Source organism: Brachyhypopomus gauderio, chromosome 19 (genome assembly GCF_052324685.1).
Source record: "Brachyhypopomus gauderio isolate BG-103 chromosome 19, BGAUD_0.2, whole genome shotgun sequence".
NCBI classification, from domain to species: domain Eukaryota; kingdom Metazoa; phylum Chordata; class Actinopteri; order Gymnotiformes; family Hypopomidae; genus Brachyhypopomus; species Brachyhypopomus gauderio.
Genome location: NC_135229.1, coordinates 10,468,840 through 10,487,722, shown reverse-complemented (window position 1 = coordinate 10,487,722; position 18,883 = coordinate 10,468,840). Strand labels below are relative to the sequence as shown.

At 45.5% G+C, this 18,883-nt stretch overlaps 1 protein-coding gene across 9 annotated transcripts in view; it reads left to right on the top strand.

The window, feature by feature from the left end:
• dock10 (dedicator of cytokinesis 10) overlaps positions 1 to 18,883 on the top strand; it is an 85,455-nt gene that overhangs the window by 52,697 nt on the left and 13,875 nt on the right. For 6 of the 9 annotated variants that reach the window (XM_076980897.1, XM_076980899.1, XM_076980894.1 and 3 more), the window contains exons 7-39: positions 1,052 to 1,186; positions 1,308 to 1,494; positions 1,827 to 1,912; positions 1,997 to 2,080; positions 2,281 to 2,430; positions 2,680 to 2,940; positions 3,140 to 3,262; positions 4,143 to 4,225; positions 4,420 to 4,542; positions 4,635 to 4,714; positions 4,947 to 5,134; positions 5,611 to 5,676; positions 5,768 to 5,860; positions 5,971 to 6,094; positions 6,250 to 6,371; positions 7,050 to 7,133; positions 7,260 to 7,376; positions 8,345 to 8,463; positions 8,720 to 8,789; positions 10,539 to 10,652; positions 10,818 to 10,889; positions 11,112 to 11,258; positions 11,456 to 11,539; positions 12,043 to 12,139; positions 12,253 to 12,285; positions 12,644 to 12,822; positions 13,874 to 13,990; positions 14,824 to 14,941; positions 15,129 to 15,250; positions 15,346 to 15,460; positions 15,948 to 16,014; positions 16,279 to 16,326; positions 18,225 to 18,326. In XM_076980897.1, the coding sequence (XP_076837012.1) occupies positions 1,052 to 1,186; positions 1,308 to 1,494; positions 1,827 to 1,912; positions 1,997 to 2,080; positions 2,281 to 2,430; positions 2,680 to 2,940; positions 3,140 to 3,262; positions 4,143 to 4,225; positions 4,420 to 4,542; positions 4,635 to 4,714; positions 4,947 to 5,134; positions 5,611 to 5,676; positions 5,768 to 5,860; positions 5,971 to 6,094; positions 6,250 to 6,371; positions 7,050 to 7,133; positions 7,260 to 7,376; positions 8,345 to 8,463; positions 8,720 to 8,789; positions 10,539 to 10,652; positions 10,818 to 10,889; positions 11,112 to 11,258; positions 11,456 to 11,539; positions 12,043 to 12,139; positions 12,253 to 12,285; positions 12,644 to 12,822; positions 13,874 to 13,990; positions 14,824 to 14,941; positions 15,129 to 15,250; positions 15,346 to 15,460; positions 15,948 to 16,014; positions 16,279 to 16,326; positions 18,225 to 18,326 (3,710 nt within the window). The remainder of the gene's footprint in view (positions 1 to 1,051; positions 1,187 to 1,307; positions 1,495 to 1,826; positions 1,913 to 1,996; positions 2,081 to 2,280; positions 2,431 to 2,679; positions 2,941 to 3,139; positions 3,263 to 4,142; positions 4,226 to 4,419; positions 4,543 to 4,634; positions 4,715 to 4,946; positions 5,135 to 5,610; positions 5,677 to 5,767; positions 5,861 to 5,970; positions 6,095 to 6,249; positions 6,372 to 7,049; positions 7,134 to 7,259; positions 7,377 to 8,344; positions 8,464 to 8,719; positions 8,790 to 10,538; positions 10,653 to 10,817; positions 10,890 to 11,111; positions 11,259 to 11,455; positions 11,540 to 12,042; positions 12,140 to 12,252; positions 12,286 to 12,643; positions 12,823 to 13,873; positions 13,991 to 14,823; positions 14,942 to 15,128; positions 15,251 to 15,345; positions 15,461 to 15,947; positions 16,015 to 16,278; positions 16,327 to 18,224; positions 18,327 to 18,883) is intronic. The other 3 variants (XM_076980895.1, XM_076980896.1, XM_076980900.1) reach the window with 3 other exon arrangements.

Sequence of the window (18,883 nt, the reverse complement as noted above, 5' to 3'; positions counted from 1 at the left end):
GCTCACGGCTAACCCTGCCGAACGCCCCTGCCTGAGCACAAGAACAGAAAATACTTCTGATTAAGTCTTTTTGTCAAAGCAAAATGATTAATTTATCCACATTACAGATTATATCAAGTCATCGTTGTAACACTCTACAATACAACATCATGGGTTTGGTTCTGATTTTTAGGTTTCCAGAACTACCTTGTAGTTATACCATCATCATCAGAAAAGTGCATAATGTTACCATTACCATTATTGTAATGGTGTGGTCCATTAACCAGAAACAATCCTGTGTTTTTGTATCTGCATGGTTATTGATATGTGCAGAAACAGTTGGGAAATCACAGCACATCATGGAAATGCTCATAAGACTTCATAAGTAGATAATGCAGTCCATATGAATCGATTTAGTGTGCTCAGAACTTTGTGTTCTCTCGTCATAAACTATCATCTGTATGGATATGTTTACCTCAGCCAACACTAGGAATGGGCCATTTGTAATGAGCTGCTAACACTAATACTAGAGTCTTACAGTTAGAGCAGGTCTCTGCCTTCAGGTTCAGCATCTGAGGTTAACTCACGTGAGATATATCAGTGAGACGTCTCCAAAGTCTGAGGGATCATTTTCAGTGCAAATGCCGAGACGGCTCACATCCCTCACACTTTAGAAATTCAGACTGACTCCAGCCACATTGTATAGACTGGACATTTTAGGCCCCTCCCATTCTGTTAAGGCCTAGATAATCGCTCACGTGTGACGAGCCCTTAGGTTCTCTCTGACTTCTTTATTGTGTGCGGTGTGCTGTGATTTTTCAGTTGCTCCTACAAACACCAGTAACTCGGATATAAAGCCACAGACTGGTCACCTCTCGGAACTTCTGGCTAGATTCAGAAGCTGGGTGCCACTTTTATCAAAACATTTAAAAAATCTGATAATTAGTTAATTTACCTTTAGTTGAACAGCACAATGACTTCTTATAAGGCACAATGACTTCTTATAAGAGCACTATGACTGCTTATAGGGCACAATGTATTTGATTTGTTGTCTGTGATCGTGTCTTTGCAGTCGTTCAAGAGGAGATATTTCCAGCTCACCCAGCTTACTGACAACTCTTACATCATGAACTTTTACAAAGATGAGAAGATCTCAAAAGAGCCAAAAGGTTGCATATTTTTGGATTCATGCACAGGGGTCGTTCAGGTTGGTACACAACACTGGTCCAACACTGGTCCAATACTGGTCCAAGTATACTGATCAGACTGGTCTGCATGCAGTATGTAGTGTTCTGAATGGACTTTGTTTTCCATCCTGGTCCTCCCAGAATAATCGTCTGAGGAAACATGCTTTTGAGCTGAAGATGAACGACGTGACATACTTCGTCCTGGCAGCAGAGAGTGAGCAGGACATGGAGGAATGGATCGGCATGCTCAACAGAATCCTGCAGATAAGCCCGCCCGAGGGCCCGGTGCTGGACCGCAGGAGCACGGACCTGTCTGATACCAAGCACGGTGAGTCCACAAACACACCCACCAAATGCAGGAACACACACCCTTGGAAACGTGACGCATTCTGCAGTTTTGGGCACCACATAATTAATGAAATAGTGTTTATTCAATAATGTAAACATTTCAGGGACTGAGATGACAGGTTGGTATAAACTGGTGTCACAACTTGATTTATGTGAACTACACAATAGCTTCCTTACCAGCTCTAAGAGAAAAAGTAGCATTCCACATGAATGTCATTTGTGAGGATGCCCATGACTCTGAAGCCACTGTGATGAATCTGGTTGCTTTTTAATGTTACATACGTACTGTTCCACCATCATTCAATGTTTCAGACGGCTTTGATCTGTCCTTGAATGACGTCTGTCTCCCTGAAAATGAGGAAACCACAGAAAATGGAATCAATCCCGAATTAGCTAAGGTAACATTCCTGTCTCACAGCTCTCGTGGTGACATTGCGATGGAAACACGCCTCTTAAAAGCTGTCTGTGTGTGTGTGTGTCAGTATATCACTGAAACAGAGGAGACGGTGAAATCAGCAAGACAGGAGGAGAGACTCAACCTGTTCTCGCTGGATCCTGACACACCTGTACGTCTCACGCACACCTCCACCACCACACGTGCCAAAATGACCCTTGCACACGTAGAAACAGAGTCCTCTCGAGATGTGTCCTTACATGTAATCTAGTCTAAACCTAGGTCTGTGACTGTGAGTGCAATCTGTGCTTCACGTGGTTAATCTGACGCAGTGTGAGGGTGTACCCTGAGGATCGGTGGGATGTGTTGTAGGTTCTCCGGAGCCCGCGGGGAGACGGTGACACGCGTCTCGTCCGTCCCTTTGAGGAGAGTCTGGGCAAAAGGCTGATGATCTATTGCCAGTCCTTAAACCTCACACTGCAGGGCTGTGTGAACGAGTCTGACACGGAGCCTATCACTAATGTGAGCTGAGCACACACACACGTGCACACACACACACCTACACACAAACAGACTCAGACCACACACACATTGTAAATATATAATATATGCAATGTCTTAACCTCTTAATCTGTTCACTGATGAACTCTGTCCAATTAGATCCCCTCACAAAGCATCCTCCAATGAAATAGACAGCTATGAAGATTATGCTAATCCCAGTGGGATTATAACCCTTTCTGTAATCACTACACCATTACTGTCTCTGTTCAGATTGAGCCTTTCTTCATAACCGTGGCGCTGCTGGATATGAGAGAGTGTCGGAAGGTGTCGGCCGACTTTCACGTGGACCTCAACCACGAGGCCGTGAGGAAGATGCTGAGCGGTTCAGGCTCAGGTCAAGGGTCAGGTCAGGGGTCGCCTGCAGGCCAGACGGGTCCACAGGAGAACGGCCTGAAGCCCTCGACGGAGAAGAGCAGTAAAGACTGTGAGCTCAGTCCGGACCTGCAGAACTGGCTGGGCTTCCCCAAGCAGGTGAGAGGTCACGTGACCAAGCAGGTGAGAGGTCACGTGACCAAGCTGATGAGAGTTCACCTACTGGGGTGATGACTGTGTTGCTGCAGACACAGGAAATACTGTGACTGTTTATCTTGCAATTACTGATATTACCTTCTGTGCCTGCATGGGTGGTGTGTGTGTGTATGTGTGTGTGTGTGTGTGTTTGCTTATACAGGCTATCTTCTCCATCACAAACCCTCACACAGATATTATCATGTTGGCACGGATTGAGAAGGTTCTAATGGGAAACATTGCCAGTGGGACGGAACCCTACATAAAGAACACAGATAACATAAAGGTTACTTTCCCTCTCTTTACATCACATGTCCTGACATCACCTCTTACATCACCTCTTACATCACATCTCCTTATATTACATCTTATATTACATCTTATATCACATCTTACACCACACTCTACTCTTCCTCTTCTTTTGCCAGATCATAAGATGTACATCTAATCTGAAGTAGCACACCTAATCACTGTCAGACCGATTGTTTACTTAACTAAGATATGTTAATTATGGTTATGAATGGTTTCTTATTTAGACTGATTAGTGTTATGCAAAGGCATGCTAATATATCTCTGCTAGCTGTTGTTTAAGGAGTTCTTCAAATGGCAGTGTGAGTGTAGACAGCTGGTGGTGCTCCGTCTCACACCAACACTTCAGCCCCTCAGCCCTTTCCCTTTTGATGAAAGATTTGTTCGAACCATGTGATGAATTTTCCAGTGTAAGCCAGAGCTGAACAGAAGTGTCGTATGACGTGCTTGCAATGTTCGCTCTGCGGTTTTCTGTCTGTGGATCAGAACAGAGGTCTCCTTACTACTGAAAGCAGAGGCCCAGAAGGTTCCAGAAGGACTATCTTGTAAAATCACATTTGAAGTACTTCATCATTCACAGGTGGTTTTAGAATGGGCCCCCATAACAACCCACAACCCCCCTTAGTGGAAACTGGGATATTTAACCCTGGCTTGAATATGACTAGTCTAAATAGATACCACAGTCTTCACTACAGTCAGCCAAACGTTTAGACACCTTGCTTTGATTTAAGCCCACACGTTATCTGGGTCAACACGAAAGACAGGAGTTTCCTGGCCAACTTTTTTTTTTCACTTTATAAACACCAGTCTTTCCTTTGATGTCCAGTCTTATGGTTTTTTTATGTGACTTTTTTTAGACAGTTCAGAAGATCCTGAAATCCAACAAACAGTTTTGCAGCAAACTGGGAAAGTACCGCATGCCTTTTGCTTGGTCTGTGAGGTGAGTAGACTCCTCGGAAGCACCGTCCACCACCATAAAACTCACCGCCACATTTTGGTCAGGAATAGCTGCTGCTGGCAGTAGTTATCACGACTCAGCATGAGAGTATGTAAGCTCAGCACATTTTCTGTTGTCCTGGGGAACGAGAGAGCCAGTTTCTACCCCCCTGAACCACATTTTCATTGTGTTTTCAGATCTGTGTTTAAAGATAACCAGGGTACAGTGGATCGCGAGTCGCGGTTCTCTCCACTGTTCAAGCAAGAGAGCAACAAGATCTCCACCGAGGACCTTCTCAAACTCATCTCTGAGTTCAGGAGGTACAGGAGCATTTAACCAATCACATTTCACATAACATTAGTGCCCCGCCCATTGCTAATGTATGGCTGAAATGTTTGATTTATTCCTGCAGAGCGGAGAAGACCAGTAAACTCCAGACCATACCAGGAAGTCTGGAGATCCAGGTGGATTGTGTACCTATGGAACACCCCAGTAAGGCCCAGAGACACATCAACATTAGCATCATGTGTTTGGTTTATTAGCAAAAAATGTTCTCATTAATTCTAACTGCTAATAAAATATCCACATATCCCAGTTTTGGGGAAACGTGATCATACTCACTCGTCCTGTGCATTGTGTTACTTTAAACACAGCTCTGGTGTTCATTGTGGTGTTTTGGTGGTGTGTGATCAGTCGTGTAACAAACTGGTGTGCGTGCTTTCAGATTGCGTGACTTCTTCATATGTTCCCCTGAAGCCGTTTGAAGACTGCAGTTTGTACGCAGCTACAGTGGAAGTGGATGAGCTCCTGCACGATTCTGCCAAATTCGCACAACCTTACAGAGTTTACAAGAATCACATCTACGTCTACCCCAAACACCTGAAATATGACAGCCAGAAGAGCTTTGCCAAGGTATGGCCAAGTCCCCAAATCAGACCTGCTTTGACTGTCAAATTGGTCATATCACAGTGTGGTCTGTGACCACATCTTGAGAGAATGTGGCTTTGTTCATCACTGACATAGTGACACTTTCTACACATGCTAATTTAACAAAAAATATTACACACACACATATATTGACACAAACAAACTATTCAAAACAATTCAATAAATAAAACACTTTAACGAGACACACCCCCATCTTGCTACTGTAGACACACCCCCATCTTGCTACTATAGACACACCCCCATCCTGCAACTATAGACACACCCCATCCTGCTACTATAGACACACCCCCATCTTGTTACTATAGACACACCCCCATCCTGTTACTATAGAAACACCCCCATCCTGCTACTATAGTCCCGGCTGGACCAGGCATGCCCCCTTATTTTGATTCAACTGTGTGGTAGTTTCGTTGGATTTTTACGTCATTTGTTCCTCGCAGGCCCGGAATATTGCGGTTTATGTTGAGTTCCGTAACTCTGACGACGAGCACGCCAAACCGCTTAAGGTAATGACCGCAGTCTGTCAGCTCTGACATGACATTTTCATCACTAACTTACCCAAAATTCACAGTAGGGTGTCCATTTTTATTCCCATAGCGCATCTACGGAAAGGCGGGAGGTCCGGTTTTCACCTCAGCTGCCTGCTCCACTGTCCTGCACCACTCCCAGAACCCAGACTTTTATGACGAGGTCCGTCCATACCCATAGACACCTGCCAGTCTATGAACATTCACGCCGACGATGATTTTGAAATGTTCCTTTTGAAACGGTCTCTGAGTTGTGATTCGTTGTGCCTCCAGGTGAAGGTTGAACTTCCCATCCAGCTTCAAGAGAAACACCATCTGCTGTTCTCGTTTTTCCATGTTACCTGTGACATCAACGCCAAGACCAGCTCCAAGAAGAAAGAAGCTCTCGAAACTCCAGGTACTGCTGGAGGCTCTCAAACAAATAACTTAAGAACAGATGATGAAACCAATAAAAAAAACAAATATTAGTTAACCTGTGTGTGTGTGTGTGTGTGTGTGTGTGTGTGTGTGTGTGTGTGTGTGTGTGTGTGTGTGTGTGTGTGTGTGAAACAGTGGGCTATGCATGGTTACCTCTCTTGAAGGACGGACGTTTGGCCTCTGGGGAGTTTAATGTGCCTGTCTCCTGCACTCTACCCAGTGGGTACCTGCTGATTAAAGAGCCTTCATCCAATAAGGTGAGAGGGGAGAAAGAGAGAGAGAGAAAGAGAGAGAGAGCAGGGAGTGGAAGAGTGGGATAGTACAAAAGAAAGAGCAGAGAGTGAGATAGAAAGAGGGCAAAGAAAGAAAGAGGGAGGGGTGTAATTACTGATGGATCTGGAACAGTGTCTCTCACCTGATTCAGGTAATCAGACTTTTGATCAGATGGCACAACGTTGACTAGGTTAAGAAACCAAGAATGTGGAGGAAGTGGAGACCTTCTGAGATGGCTGTGAAAGCCACTAGTCCAGAAGGTGTGAGCTAAACAAATCCAAGGAGATGAGAAGACCTTCTCAAGCAGTGACAGGCAGGACATGACTGGATGTTGCACATTTCAGGTCCTAACACAACTAACTTCAATTGGACTGTGTGTCCACAGTGGAATCAGTGCTAAATGAAATTGCCAGTTGTCTAAACATGTAACTTTCAAGCACGACTCTAGTTCTGAGAGAGAGACATGAATCATAAAAGATCCGTCAGGCTTTTTACATCAGTGTTTGGCGCCTGAAATTACAGCCCCCAGTACCGGTGTCCCAAGGTGACGTTAGACCTGATCCAGGCACTGCAGCACAAGAAATTAGATTTGGGATCAGCACTACATGCAAAACAGTATATGCAAAGCAGTACAGCTGAATGGTGAGATCTTCTTTCACCAGAACGGGTCAGAGGTGAAGTGGGTGGATGGGGGGAAGTCCATCTTCAAGGTGTCTACCACTGTACTGTCCACGGTGTACACTCAGGTAAGAACATGAAGCCCTTGTTAGCGTTATATGGAGTTAGATGGAGTTATTTGGGGCTATATGGAGTTATATGGAGTTATATGGAGTTATATGGCATCAATGTGAATGTTGTGTGGTCTTTTGCAGGACCCCCATCTGAATCGGTTCTTCCAACAGTGCCAGAAACGCGAGGCAGACCTCTCACTATCACGCGAGGAAGATCCCTCCCTACCACCTACCTTGAACTTCCTGAACTGCCTAAAGGTTTACAACAAGAGCGTATTAACTAATACCACCATACTAACTAATACCCACAATATTAACTAATACCACCATACTAATACCACCATACTAACTAATACCCACAATATTAACTAATACCACCATACTAATACCACCATACTAACTAATACCGCCATATTAACTAATACCACCATACTAACTAATACCACCATATTAACTAATACCACCATACTAACTAATACCCACAATATTAACTAATACCACCATACTAATACCACCATACTAACTAATACCGCCATATTAACTAATACCACCATACTAACTAATACCACCATATTAACTAATACCACCATACTAACTAATACCCACAATATTAACTAATACCACCATACTAATACCACCATACTAACTAATACCCACCATATTAACTAATACCACCATACTAATACCACCATACTAACTAATACCACCATATTAACTAATACCACCATACTAATACAACCATACTAATACCCACCATATTAACTAATACCACCATACTAATACCACCATACTAACTAATACCCACCATATTAACTAATACCACCATACTAATACCACCATACTAACTAAGACCACCATATTAACTAATACCACCATACTAATACAACCATACTAATACCCACCATATTAACTAATACCACCATACTAATACCACCATACTAACTAATACCACCATACTAATACAACCATACTAACTAATACAACCATACTAATACCCACCATATTAACTAATACCACCATACTAACTAATACCCACCATATTAATACCTTATTAACTAATGCCAACAGAAATAGAACTAGAAATAGGATACTGCCTTTAAAGCTGTAGTTCAATGACTGTACTCTTGTTAGGAATATCTAATGTTTAATATCTAATTTCACCTTCCACAGAGACAATTTTCCCTCACATAGCCTGACCCCCAACTGTGCTGCCTTTGTCCCTTCAGGGCCTCCTTAGTATGGAGAGGAACCATGTGATAATACGTTTCCTGCCAGTCCTCTTTAATCAGCTGTTCAAGGTCCTGACCCAGAATGACACAGACGAGGTCACCACTACCACCACCAGGTATGATGTTGTTTAGGAGAAACCACAAGGAGCATAATGAAGGAACTATCAAGTAAGAATGTATCAAGAAACTTTGAAAAGATTAGATCTCTAGATTATCTCTAAATTATCTGCAGATTTTCATCACCAAGTGGTTGCAAAGCAGAAACAGGATTTCACCTTACAGACATTGTAGAGTATTTTGATTTTCCCAGTCTGATAAACGGGCATCTGACATGCTGTGTGTCAAACACTTCTTCCTGTGTCTTCTCTGCAGGGTGCTGGTTCACATCCTTGCCAAGTGCCATGAAGAAAACCTGGACCACTATTTGCACTCGTATATAAAGGTGTGACCCTAACCCATAACCTAGTGTGTGACCCTAACCCTAACCCTAGCGTGTGACCCTAACCCTTACCCTAGTGTGTGACCCTAACCCTTACCCTAGTGTGTGACCCTAACCCTAGTGTGTGACCCTAACCCTAAACCTAGTGTGTGACCCTAACCCTAACCCTAGTGTGTGACCCTAACCCTTACCCTAGTGTGTGACCCTAACCCTAGTGTGTGACCCTAACCCTAACCCTAGTGTGTGACCCTAACCCTAACCCTAGTGTGTGACCCTAACACTAACCATAGTGTGTGACCCTAACCCTTACCCTAGTGTGTGACCCTAACCCTAGTGTGTGACCCTAACCCGAGTGTGTGACCCTAACCCCTTTGCCAGCTCTGGGCCACAACACTAGTCCTCTTTTCCTAGTGCCCTTGTTACACACGCTTGTAAGTGACACACACGTACACACATACACAAGACGACAATGTCCAGGATGTCTTTAACGGAGATGAGAAGGTAACTGAGGGGACATAACAGGCCTGCTTCATGTTCCTGGTCGAATCACTGAGGAAGTAATCTTCAGAGAGACAGAGAGAGAGAGATGAGAGGGGGATAGAGAGACGGAGGGAGGGAAGGGCTAGTGTACGTGAGAGACAGTGAGTAAGACATTCTACTCTAGGACACACCTCTGTGATATATATATCATGTTAATATATTTACTGCTATTCAGTATTCAGTCACAGTCATTTATTGTAAAACTGTAAAATGTATCATTTGCCATTGTTAATTGTATGACTTTCACTATCATTATTTATCATTATTTATGTTCAGCAGCAAGAGGTAGAGGTGGAGAGAGGAGAGAGGAGAGAGGAGAGAGGTAAAGGGAAAACAGGAGAAACTGAGGGTGGTATAACAGAGACAGGGTTACCATGGCAACTGATTGGTATGTTGTCTGGATGGCTAGCCAGTTGAGAGGTTTTTGGCCTGTGGACTGCATTGGTTTAGTGCAGTGTGTGTGTGTGTGTGTGAGTGTGTGTGCGTGTGTGTGTGTGTGTGTGTGTGTGTGTGTGTGTGTGTGTGTGTGTGTGTGTGTGTGTGTGTGTAGGGATTGGTTGAATAAGGTTAACAGGTGCAAAAAAATAATAATTCCCAGAAAAAGAAAAGAGGCAAGTGACAGAGAGACAGATAGAGAGCAATAGAGAGAAAGAGAGAGAAAACTAGAGAGAGAACTAGAGATAGAGACAACTAGAGAGAGAGGGATTATTATATAGAGAGAAAAAGAGAGAGAAAACTAGAGAGAATCTATAGGGTTATTACAGAGAATATACAGGGACATAACAAAGAAAACAAAAGCAGCTGTCTAGAACAGCCACATCCTGCATCAATATGTGTGTGTGTGTGTGTGTGTGTGTGTGTGTGTGTGTGTGTGTGTGTGTGTGTGTGTGTGTGTGTGGGTGTGTGTGTGTGTGTGTGGGTTGTTGAGAGAGGCAGACAGGGAGAGACAGAGCAGTTGTATATTTTCACATCAGTGTTACTTTGCTCTGTTGTGTGTTCGTGAGATGCGGCTGCTACCGTGCACACAGAGTGATGTCATACACACAAGAATGATGATGTCACCCTGGAATTCTCACATCCTAACAGACCACCCAGATCCTAAACATCTATTAAAGGACTTCTCATTGTCATTTACAGTTTAATTTCAACAGATTTTTATGTTTACAAAATGTGTGTGTGTGTGTGTGTGTGTGTGTGTGTGTGTTTAAACAGTTTGTGTTTAAGGCGGAAGCCCATGGGTTCCGGACCGTCCACGAGGAGTTGGCCAAGGGCATGAACTCAGAGCTGAAGAGCAACGACCTGTCGGCGGTGAAGAGCATCTTGAAGGTCAGGCCCAAAGCTCCACTGATCTTCACGCGCTCCAATGACCTTCACACGCTCCACCGCGACCGTGAAGCCTGTTTATGTGGATCAGATAACCTCTGACCTTCTCTGACTTCTTCTCTTCTGGTCTCGTCTCGTCTCGTCTCGTCTCTTGTCTTCTCTCCTCAGTTCTCTTGGTTCTTTTTCGAGATCATACTGAAGTCTATGGCGCAGTACCTGATGGATTCTGAGAAGCTGAAGGTAGTGTTATGGCCTTCAACCCTCTGACCTGACAACCTTATCTCTCCAAAATGCCAAACACAGTGAAAAGGCCACTGTATTGAAATCTGACCACTGCGAACGTGCGTGCGTGTGTGGATGTGTGTCTGTGTTTATGTGTGCACATGCGAATGTGTGTGTGCGTGAACGTGTGTGTGTGTGTGTGTATGTTCTTGTGTGAACGCATGTGTATGTGATGGTCAGGTTCCTAGGACGCAGCGTTTTCCAGGAACCTTCCAGAGTCACGTGGAGACTCTGATCATGACGGTGTCGGATCACATCTACTGGAAAAGCAAAGAGCAGCTGGAGGAGACACGTGTGGCCAACCAGGCCGTGGCCGCCTTCGTCAAGGTGAGTCCCCACGGAGCCCTGACCACAGCCACCACCGCCAACAGCGTCCAGGGAGAGTTTGCGGCATCCTGACGGCCACGGTGGCATCTGGAGAAGTGATGACACTACCTTGGGTTCTGTGCATGCTGGATACATGGTCTAGTGGTCTAGAAGCACCCAGCAGTCACAGAGAGTCTGACACTTTGGGTTTTTTCTAGCGCTGTTTCACTCTGATGGACCGAGGATTCACCTTCAAACTCATCAGCAACTACATCAACATGATCGCTGCTAGTGACAATAAGGTACTGAAGAGCCACATCCCCTTCTGTCAATCACACGCTAACCCAACCCAGGCCACACCCCCTTCTGTCAGTCACACACTAACCCAACCCAGGCCACACCCCCTTCTGTCAGTCACACGCTAACCCAACCGAGGCCACACCCCCTTCTGTCAGTAACACACTAACCCAACCCAGGCCACACCCCCTTCTGTCACTCACACACTAGCCCAACCCAGGCCACACCCCCATCTGTCACTCACACCCATGTCACACCCTCTTATGTTACTCACACACTAAACCAACCGAGGCCACACCCCCTTCTGTCACTCACACGCTAGCCCAACCCACATCACACCCCCCTCTCTCTGTCTCCCCCTCGGTCTCGCGGTCTCTCTTATAAATAGCTACTCCATAACTCTGTCGTGTAAATGCGTAACGTGGACGCCAGCCCTGCCGTAGGTGTGTTAGTGAGCTGTAGAGCGGTGAGGAACAGGGCCGTGACCGACGTTTCTCCGTGTCGGCAGATGCTGTGCGAGTTCAAGTTCGAGTTCCTGAGGGAGGTGTGCAACCACGAGCACTACATCCCTCTGAGTCTGCCCATTCCCTCTGCACGAATCACAGGTCAGCCTGCGCCAAGGCCACACCTCTCTCCATCCTCACTGGTCTTGTCTGAGTCCTCATTAGCATAAACTCCATCTCATTAACGCTCTGTGCTTCATTTGTGTTCATATCAGATAAGGCTTCACCGGAAACACAGATTGCCCACGGTAATTATTCATTACACAATTATATTCAGTATTCAGCCTTATTCAGTAATTCAGTACTTAGTATTTTTCAGTCTTTAGTGTCTCCATTACACAGTATTCTGTCACGGTTACATTAAGCTTGTCACTGTTCTCTCCACCGGTGTCACACACTCAGTTCCTGCTGGGGACGTGCTGTCCTCACACTCACCTCATCAAGGTCCATAAAAGCCCAGGGACATTCATGTCCTCACGACGTTCACCCTCCGTCTGTCCTGCATGTCCTGTGTACTGCAAATCACCCCAGCTCCTCGTCTCTCAATCTCCATGTGCCTCTCCGTCTCTCCCTCTATCTCTATAAATGCTCTCCACCGCCCCCTAGTGGACATGCCGGAGTACAGCCTGACGGGCGAGTTTTGTAGGAAGCATTTCCTGCCGGGCATGCTGTTGCGTGAGCTGGGCTTGGCACTGCAGGACGAGCAGGACATCAGACACGTGGCGCTGGCCAGCCTGAAGGCGCTGATGGCCAAGCACTCACTCGACCCCCGCTACGCCGTCCAGGTAAGCCCCTCCCAGTGGCCCGCCCTCCCGCCACACCCCTGCCCAACACAGTCATGGCCCACGCATCTGGAGAACGAACAAGGTGTAAAACATTATCACCATACAATGTGAAATGTGTTCACCGTACAGTACACTCACGAGTGTGAAGGGTGTGTGTTTTATCAGGGTGTGAAATGTGTTCACCGTACAGTACACTCACGAGTGTGAAGGGTGTGTGTTTTATCAGGGTGTGAAATGTGTTCACCGTACAGTACACTCACGAGTGTGAAGGGTGTGTGTTTTATCAGGGTGTGAAATGTGTTCACCGTACAGCACACTCACGAGTGTGAAGGGTGTGTGTTTTATCAGGGTGTGAAATGTGTTCACCGTACAGTACACTCACAAGTGTGAAGGGTGTGTGTTGGCCAGTAAGCAGATTATGGGCCCACATCTGATCTTGGTCTGCAGGTTTGGTTCAGGAAGCCCATCAGCAGAGTTCCTGTAGACTGGATGAGATTAAGATGAGATTATTAGTGACACTCTTCCCTTCTTGGAATAATAAGAAATACTGAAATAATAAAATGTTTTCATTTAGGACAAGGAGCCATTGTTAGAATGAGTGTGTGTGTGTGTGTGTGTGTGTGTGTGTGTGTGTGTGTGTGTGTGTGTGAGGCCATGGCACTTCACTGGAGAGGAGAGCACAGCGGGAAACAATTACAGTCTAGTGTCTCCACCCATGTGTAGAGACTAGGATATGTGTCATGGTCCAAGTGGCCCATGACAGTCTGTGTGTGTGTGTGTGTGTGTGTGTGTGTGTGTGTGTGTGTGTGTGTGTGTGTGTGTGTGTGTGTGCGTGCGTGCGTGTGTGTGAAGAATGGGTGCTGAGGTGGGAGCTAAGCCAATGTCAACTCCATGATTTTGTGTGTGTGTGTGTGTGTGTGTGTGTGTGTGTGTGTGTGTGTGTGTGTGTGCCTACACTTGTGGATGTGTTTACCATGGTGTACTTTTTGTCTGCTTTAAAACTGCCTGTACTGTACATTTTGTGTGTGCGTGTGTGTGTGTGTGTGTGTAGGAGAAGCAGGCGAGGATTGCCTCTCTGTATCTGCCCCTGTATGGTCTCATCCTCGACAATATGCCACGTTTCTTCCTTAGAGACCTCTTCCCCATATGCCTGACCTCCAGTGACCAGGTAAACTCACACACACTCCATCCCAAACACACACACACACACACACACACACACACACACACACACACACACACACACATACAGAGATACACACACAGACATACATACATACATACACACACACGCAACGCGCACACACACACACACACACAGACGTACATACATACACACACACGCAACGCACACACACGCGCAACGCACACACACACACACACACACACACACACACACACACACAATGGAGGTATAGGAGGGGTGGACTGGTGTAAACATTGATTAGAGCAGTCAGGTGTACTCTTCCTGGACATTAGAACACTCTTCCTGGACTTTAGAACACTCTTGTTGGACATTAGAACACTCTTCCTGGACATTAGAACACTCTTGTTGGACATTAGAACACTCTTGTTGGACATTAGAACACTCTTGTTGGACATTAGAACACTCTTCCTGGACATTAGAACACTCTTGTTGGACATTAGAACACTCTTCCTGGACATTAGAACACTCTTGCTGGTCATCTGGACTGTAGCAGGGGTTCATTTGGAAAGCAGGAAAACAGTGTTTCCTGCTGGTTTCTGCGGTTTCCAGGCTGCTCTCAGAACCATGACTCTGGTCTCGAGCAGACCGGGCTGTTTTTGGACCACATCAGCAGCATGTCGGTGGTGTAGCACAGTTCACCTCGCCTGGAATAATCAACTTAGTCATTCTAAAAGACACAGAAAATCTGCCCTGTTCGTATAAAAGCCCTGGCGAAGATGCTTCTGTTTTTTTTTCTTACCAACTAGGAAGGTCTTTAGCAAACCTTCAGGGTGTTGATGTGCTGCTGTGTGCAGGGATCCAGAGATGACCTTAGTGTGGGGGGGGCCCTGGCAGCTCATAACACACACCCCAGTCGGCCTGGCAACTCTGTGGATGCTTCTTTCTCCAAGGAAGTGCTCAATTCTATTGCAGGTATGTGTCTCTGTATCTGTGTATGTGTGTGTGTGTGTGATTGTGTGTGTGTGTGTGTGTGTGTGTGTGTGTGTGTGTGTGTGTGTGTGTGTGTGTGTGTGTGTGTGTGTGTGTGTGTGTGTGTGTGTGTGTGTGTAAGCTGAGCACGTGATCTCTGGTTTCGTCTTCTGGTTCTCGTTTGTTTTAGTGTTTTCGTCGTTGGCTTTGCCCACAGCGAACAACACCGACTCGCGCGGCTCTCTCATCAGCGTGGAGTCCAACCCCAGCAACGGCGACCGCAACAGCGAGAAGATGGACGTGTGTGAGAAGGTGAGACGCGTACACACACAACGACACACGCATCAGTGATGTGAGTGGTGAGGGTGTGAATGTGTGCTGAGCGAGAGTGTCACACCTGTGTGTAGTTCGCCAGGCCGCAGTCTCTGATCGGGTTTGGGTCGCGCTTCGACAAACTGGACCAAGCAGAGACACGAGGCCTTTTGATGTGTTTCCTGCACATTATGAAGACCATATCAGAGGGTGAGCGACCAGAACAGACACACACACGTGCATGCGTGCACACACATGCACACACACATATGCACATAAATGCACACACACATGCACGCACACACATGAGCACACACACGCACGCATGCACACACACACATGCACATACATGCACGCACACACACACACACACACACATGCACATAAATGCACACACACATGCACGCATACACATGAGCACACACACACACACACACACACACACAGACACACATGCACACACACATGCACATACATGCACACACACATATGCACGCACGCACACACACACACACACACACACACACACACACTCACACACATACACACACAGGTGCATATAATGCAGACCATATCACATATTAGGAGAATTCTCTACAGTAGACGCTTTTCTAACCTGTGTGTGTTAGTGCTTTGCTCCTGATTTGATACCAGCACTAACCTGTTAACCTGGGACATTGTGGGGTTTGTATTCCAGACGTCATGGTTGCATACTGGCACAGAGCCATTCATCAGGAGATATCAGACTTCTTCAACATACTAGAGTGAGTCTCATTAACCCTGCAGGGGTGGCTGGCAGAGTGGATGGATGGATGGGTGGATGGGTGGATGGGTGGGTGGATGGATAGAGTGGTAAAGTGTCAGTGGATGTGTATAGTCATATTGGTTGGGTGGAAGAGAGAAGATTAGTCTACACTGAGGACAGTATGAAGTGTGTGTTTAGACAGAGCTATGTCTGTGTTTTTAAGGATTACTGCTCTAATCTGCCTCTCTAATCTGCCTCTCTAATCTCTGTTTGTGTCTCACAGACTGTGTCTACAGCACTTCAGATTCCTAGGAAAGCGCCACATTGCCAGGTGAGTGTGTGTGTGTGTGTGTGTGTGTGTGTGTGTGTGTGTGTTTGTGTGTGTGTGCGGCGTGCGTGTGTGTATGTATGTGTGTGTGTGTGCGTGTATATGTGTAGGTGTGTGTGTGTGTGTATGTGTGTGTGTGTGTGTGTGTGTGTGTGTGTGTGTGCGAGAGAGAGAGGGAAAGAGAGTGGGGGGGGGGGGATTCGTCCAGTGATGTGTTCAACTTGAAGTCATTGTAATATAATGAGGAGCTGGATGAACACATGAACACCAACACACAACACACACTTAGCTAATAAATACACAGCTAACACTCACACAGCTGATACACATCTAATACACACAGACTTAGTGAATTAGGTTTATCAGGAAAAACACCTATTGCATACATAGTCTTCTTGTGTGTGTGTGTGTGTGTGTGTGTGTGTGTGTGTGTGAGTGTGTGTGTGTGTGTGTGTTGCCATCAAGCCTAAGGGGGCAATCATTCCTCTGTTCTCTCTGTTCTCTCCTCTGTTTATGGTGCATTAATGTCTTTCTCATTTCATTCATTCCATGTTTATGGTGCTTTATTACACAATCTCTTTATTTCTACACCCCTCTCTCTTTCTATCTCTCTCTCTCTCTCTCTCTCTCACTCCATCTCTCTCTTTCTATCTCTCTCTCTCTATATTTCTCTTTCTCTGCTCTGTTGCTTTTCCATTTTCTCTTTCATGGGTGAGCAAATGTGATGAATACAGTGCCACCCCTACACTGTCCGCTGGTTCATGACTCCTGATTCATGACTCCTGGTTCATGACTCCTGGTTCATGACTCCTGGTTCATGACTCCTGGTTCATGACTCTTGGTTCATGACTACTGGTTCATGACTCCTGATTCATGACTCTTGGTTCATGACGTCTGGTTCATGACTCCTGGTTCATGACTTTTTGTTCATGACTCGTGGTTCATGACTCCTGATTCATGACTCCTGATTCATGACTCGTGGTTCATGACTCCTGATTCATGACTCCTGATTCATGACTCGTGGTTCATGACTCCTGATTCATGACTCCTGATTCATGACTCGTGGTTCATGACTCCTGATTCATGACTCTTAGTTCATGTCTCCTGGTTCATGTCTCCTGTGTTCTGCACCTTGTGTTGGATGAATATTTCCAGATCAGTTTTCTTTGATAAAATGTTGTAATACTTTGTCATACATGCACTTTGAGTTGCATGTATGTATGAAAGGTGCTCTATAAAAATAAAGAAATTATTATTATTATTATTATTATTATTATACAGAGTCATGCATTAACATTGGTGTGATATATTTCTGTGTAGCCTGTACTGTTAAACTGCGTTGTTTACAATGACTGGCAATACTGAATAAGTTCATAGAATGTTATGTGTATTTTTATAATGTATAATTACTTTTGATGTTCATGTAAACATACGCCTCTGTGTGTGTGTGTGTGTGTGTGTGTGTGTGTGTGTGTGTGTGTGTGTGTGTGTGTGTGTGTGTGTGTGTGTGTGTAGGTATTTGCATGTGTTTTTGTATATTTGTGTGAATACATGTGCGTGTGCATGTGTGTGTTTGTGTTTACAAGTGTGTTTTTCATGGCTTCTCCTGTCCTCATCTTTAGGTGAATGTCTTCTGCTCCATTCCACTCATCCAGATCTTTATTTAACACACACACACACACACACACACACACACACACACACACACACACACACACACACACACACACACACACACACACCCCTTGTTCTCTTACTAACAGTCTTATGCTGGACTAACACACTGTCGTTCACACTTAGCTTCCCGCTAGGCCCCGTCCAACTGCTTCCAGTGTAATGAGGAGTGTGAGGATGACGATGGTGCCCTTTAACCTCTGCTGTGATTGGGTCACTGTGCACAGGAAGTTAGCGGCCGCTGTTAAGCTGGCTCAGGCCACGCAGGGCACTGGCACTCTGAAGGGCTCGAATGCTTCCTCCCAGTCCTCAGGGCTGCTGCCCCAATGGTAAACACCCCCCAGGACTACATTTCCCATAAGGCTGTGGTTTTGTAAAGTAAGGACTGGACATAATAAAGGTAGCAAACATAGTTTGCAGCTAATGTCGGTGCTTTGTAGGAGAACCAGCTAAATGGAATAAGCAAATAGAAACTCTAGTCATGCCTCAGTCAGGTTCACCCATTGTACAATAACTGGAAATGTCAGTCCAATTTAACTTTAATTTTGACAACACAAGATAAATAATGACATGTCACAATATCTGGGTTCACATGTATATATACACACACATGCAGACATCATTTGTCCTGTGTAAAGACGTCTTAGCTCTTCACGACAGCTGTCCCCATGGTGTGACACAGTGACGGTACATTTGCATTGTTGTCATGTGACACGGTGTGGCAGCCATTTTGTCTGTAACCAGCATGGCCGTCTCCCTTAAGCTGCTCTGTGTGTCTCTGTGGCTCTCTGTGATCCTTCTTGTGTGGCCATGAACCCCTTTTATAATAAATCAGCTAATACTCTCACACCCCGTCATTGTTAACAGAGTCTGGCCTGTGTGGGAA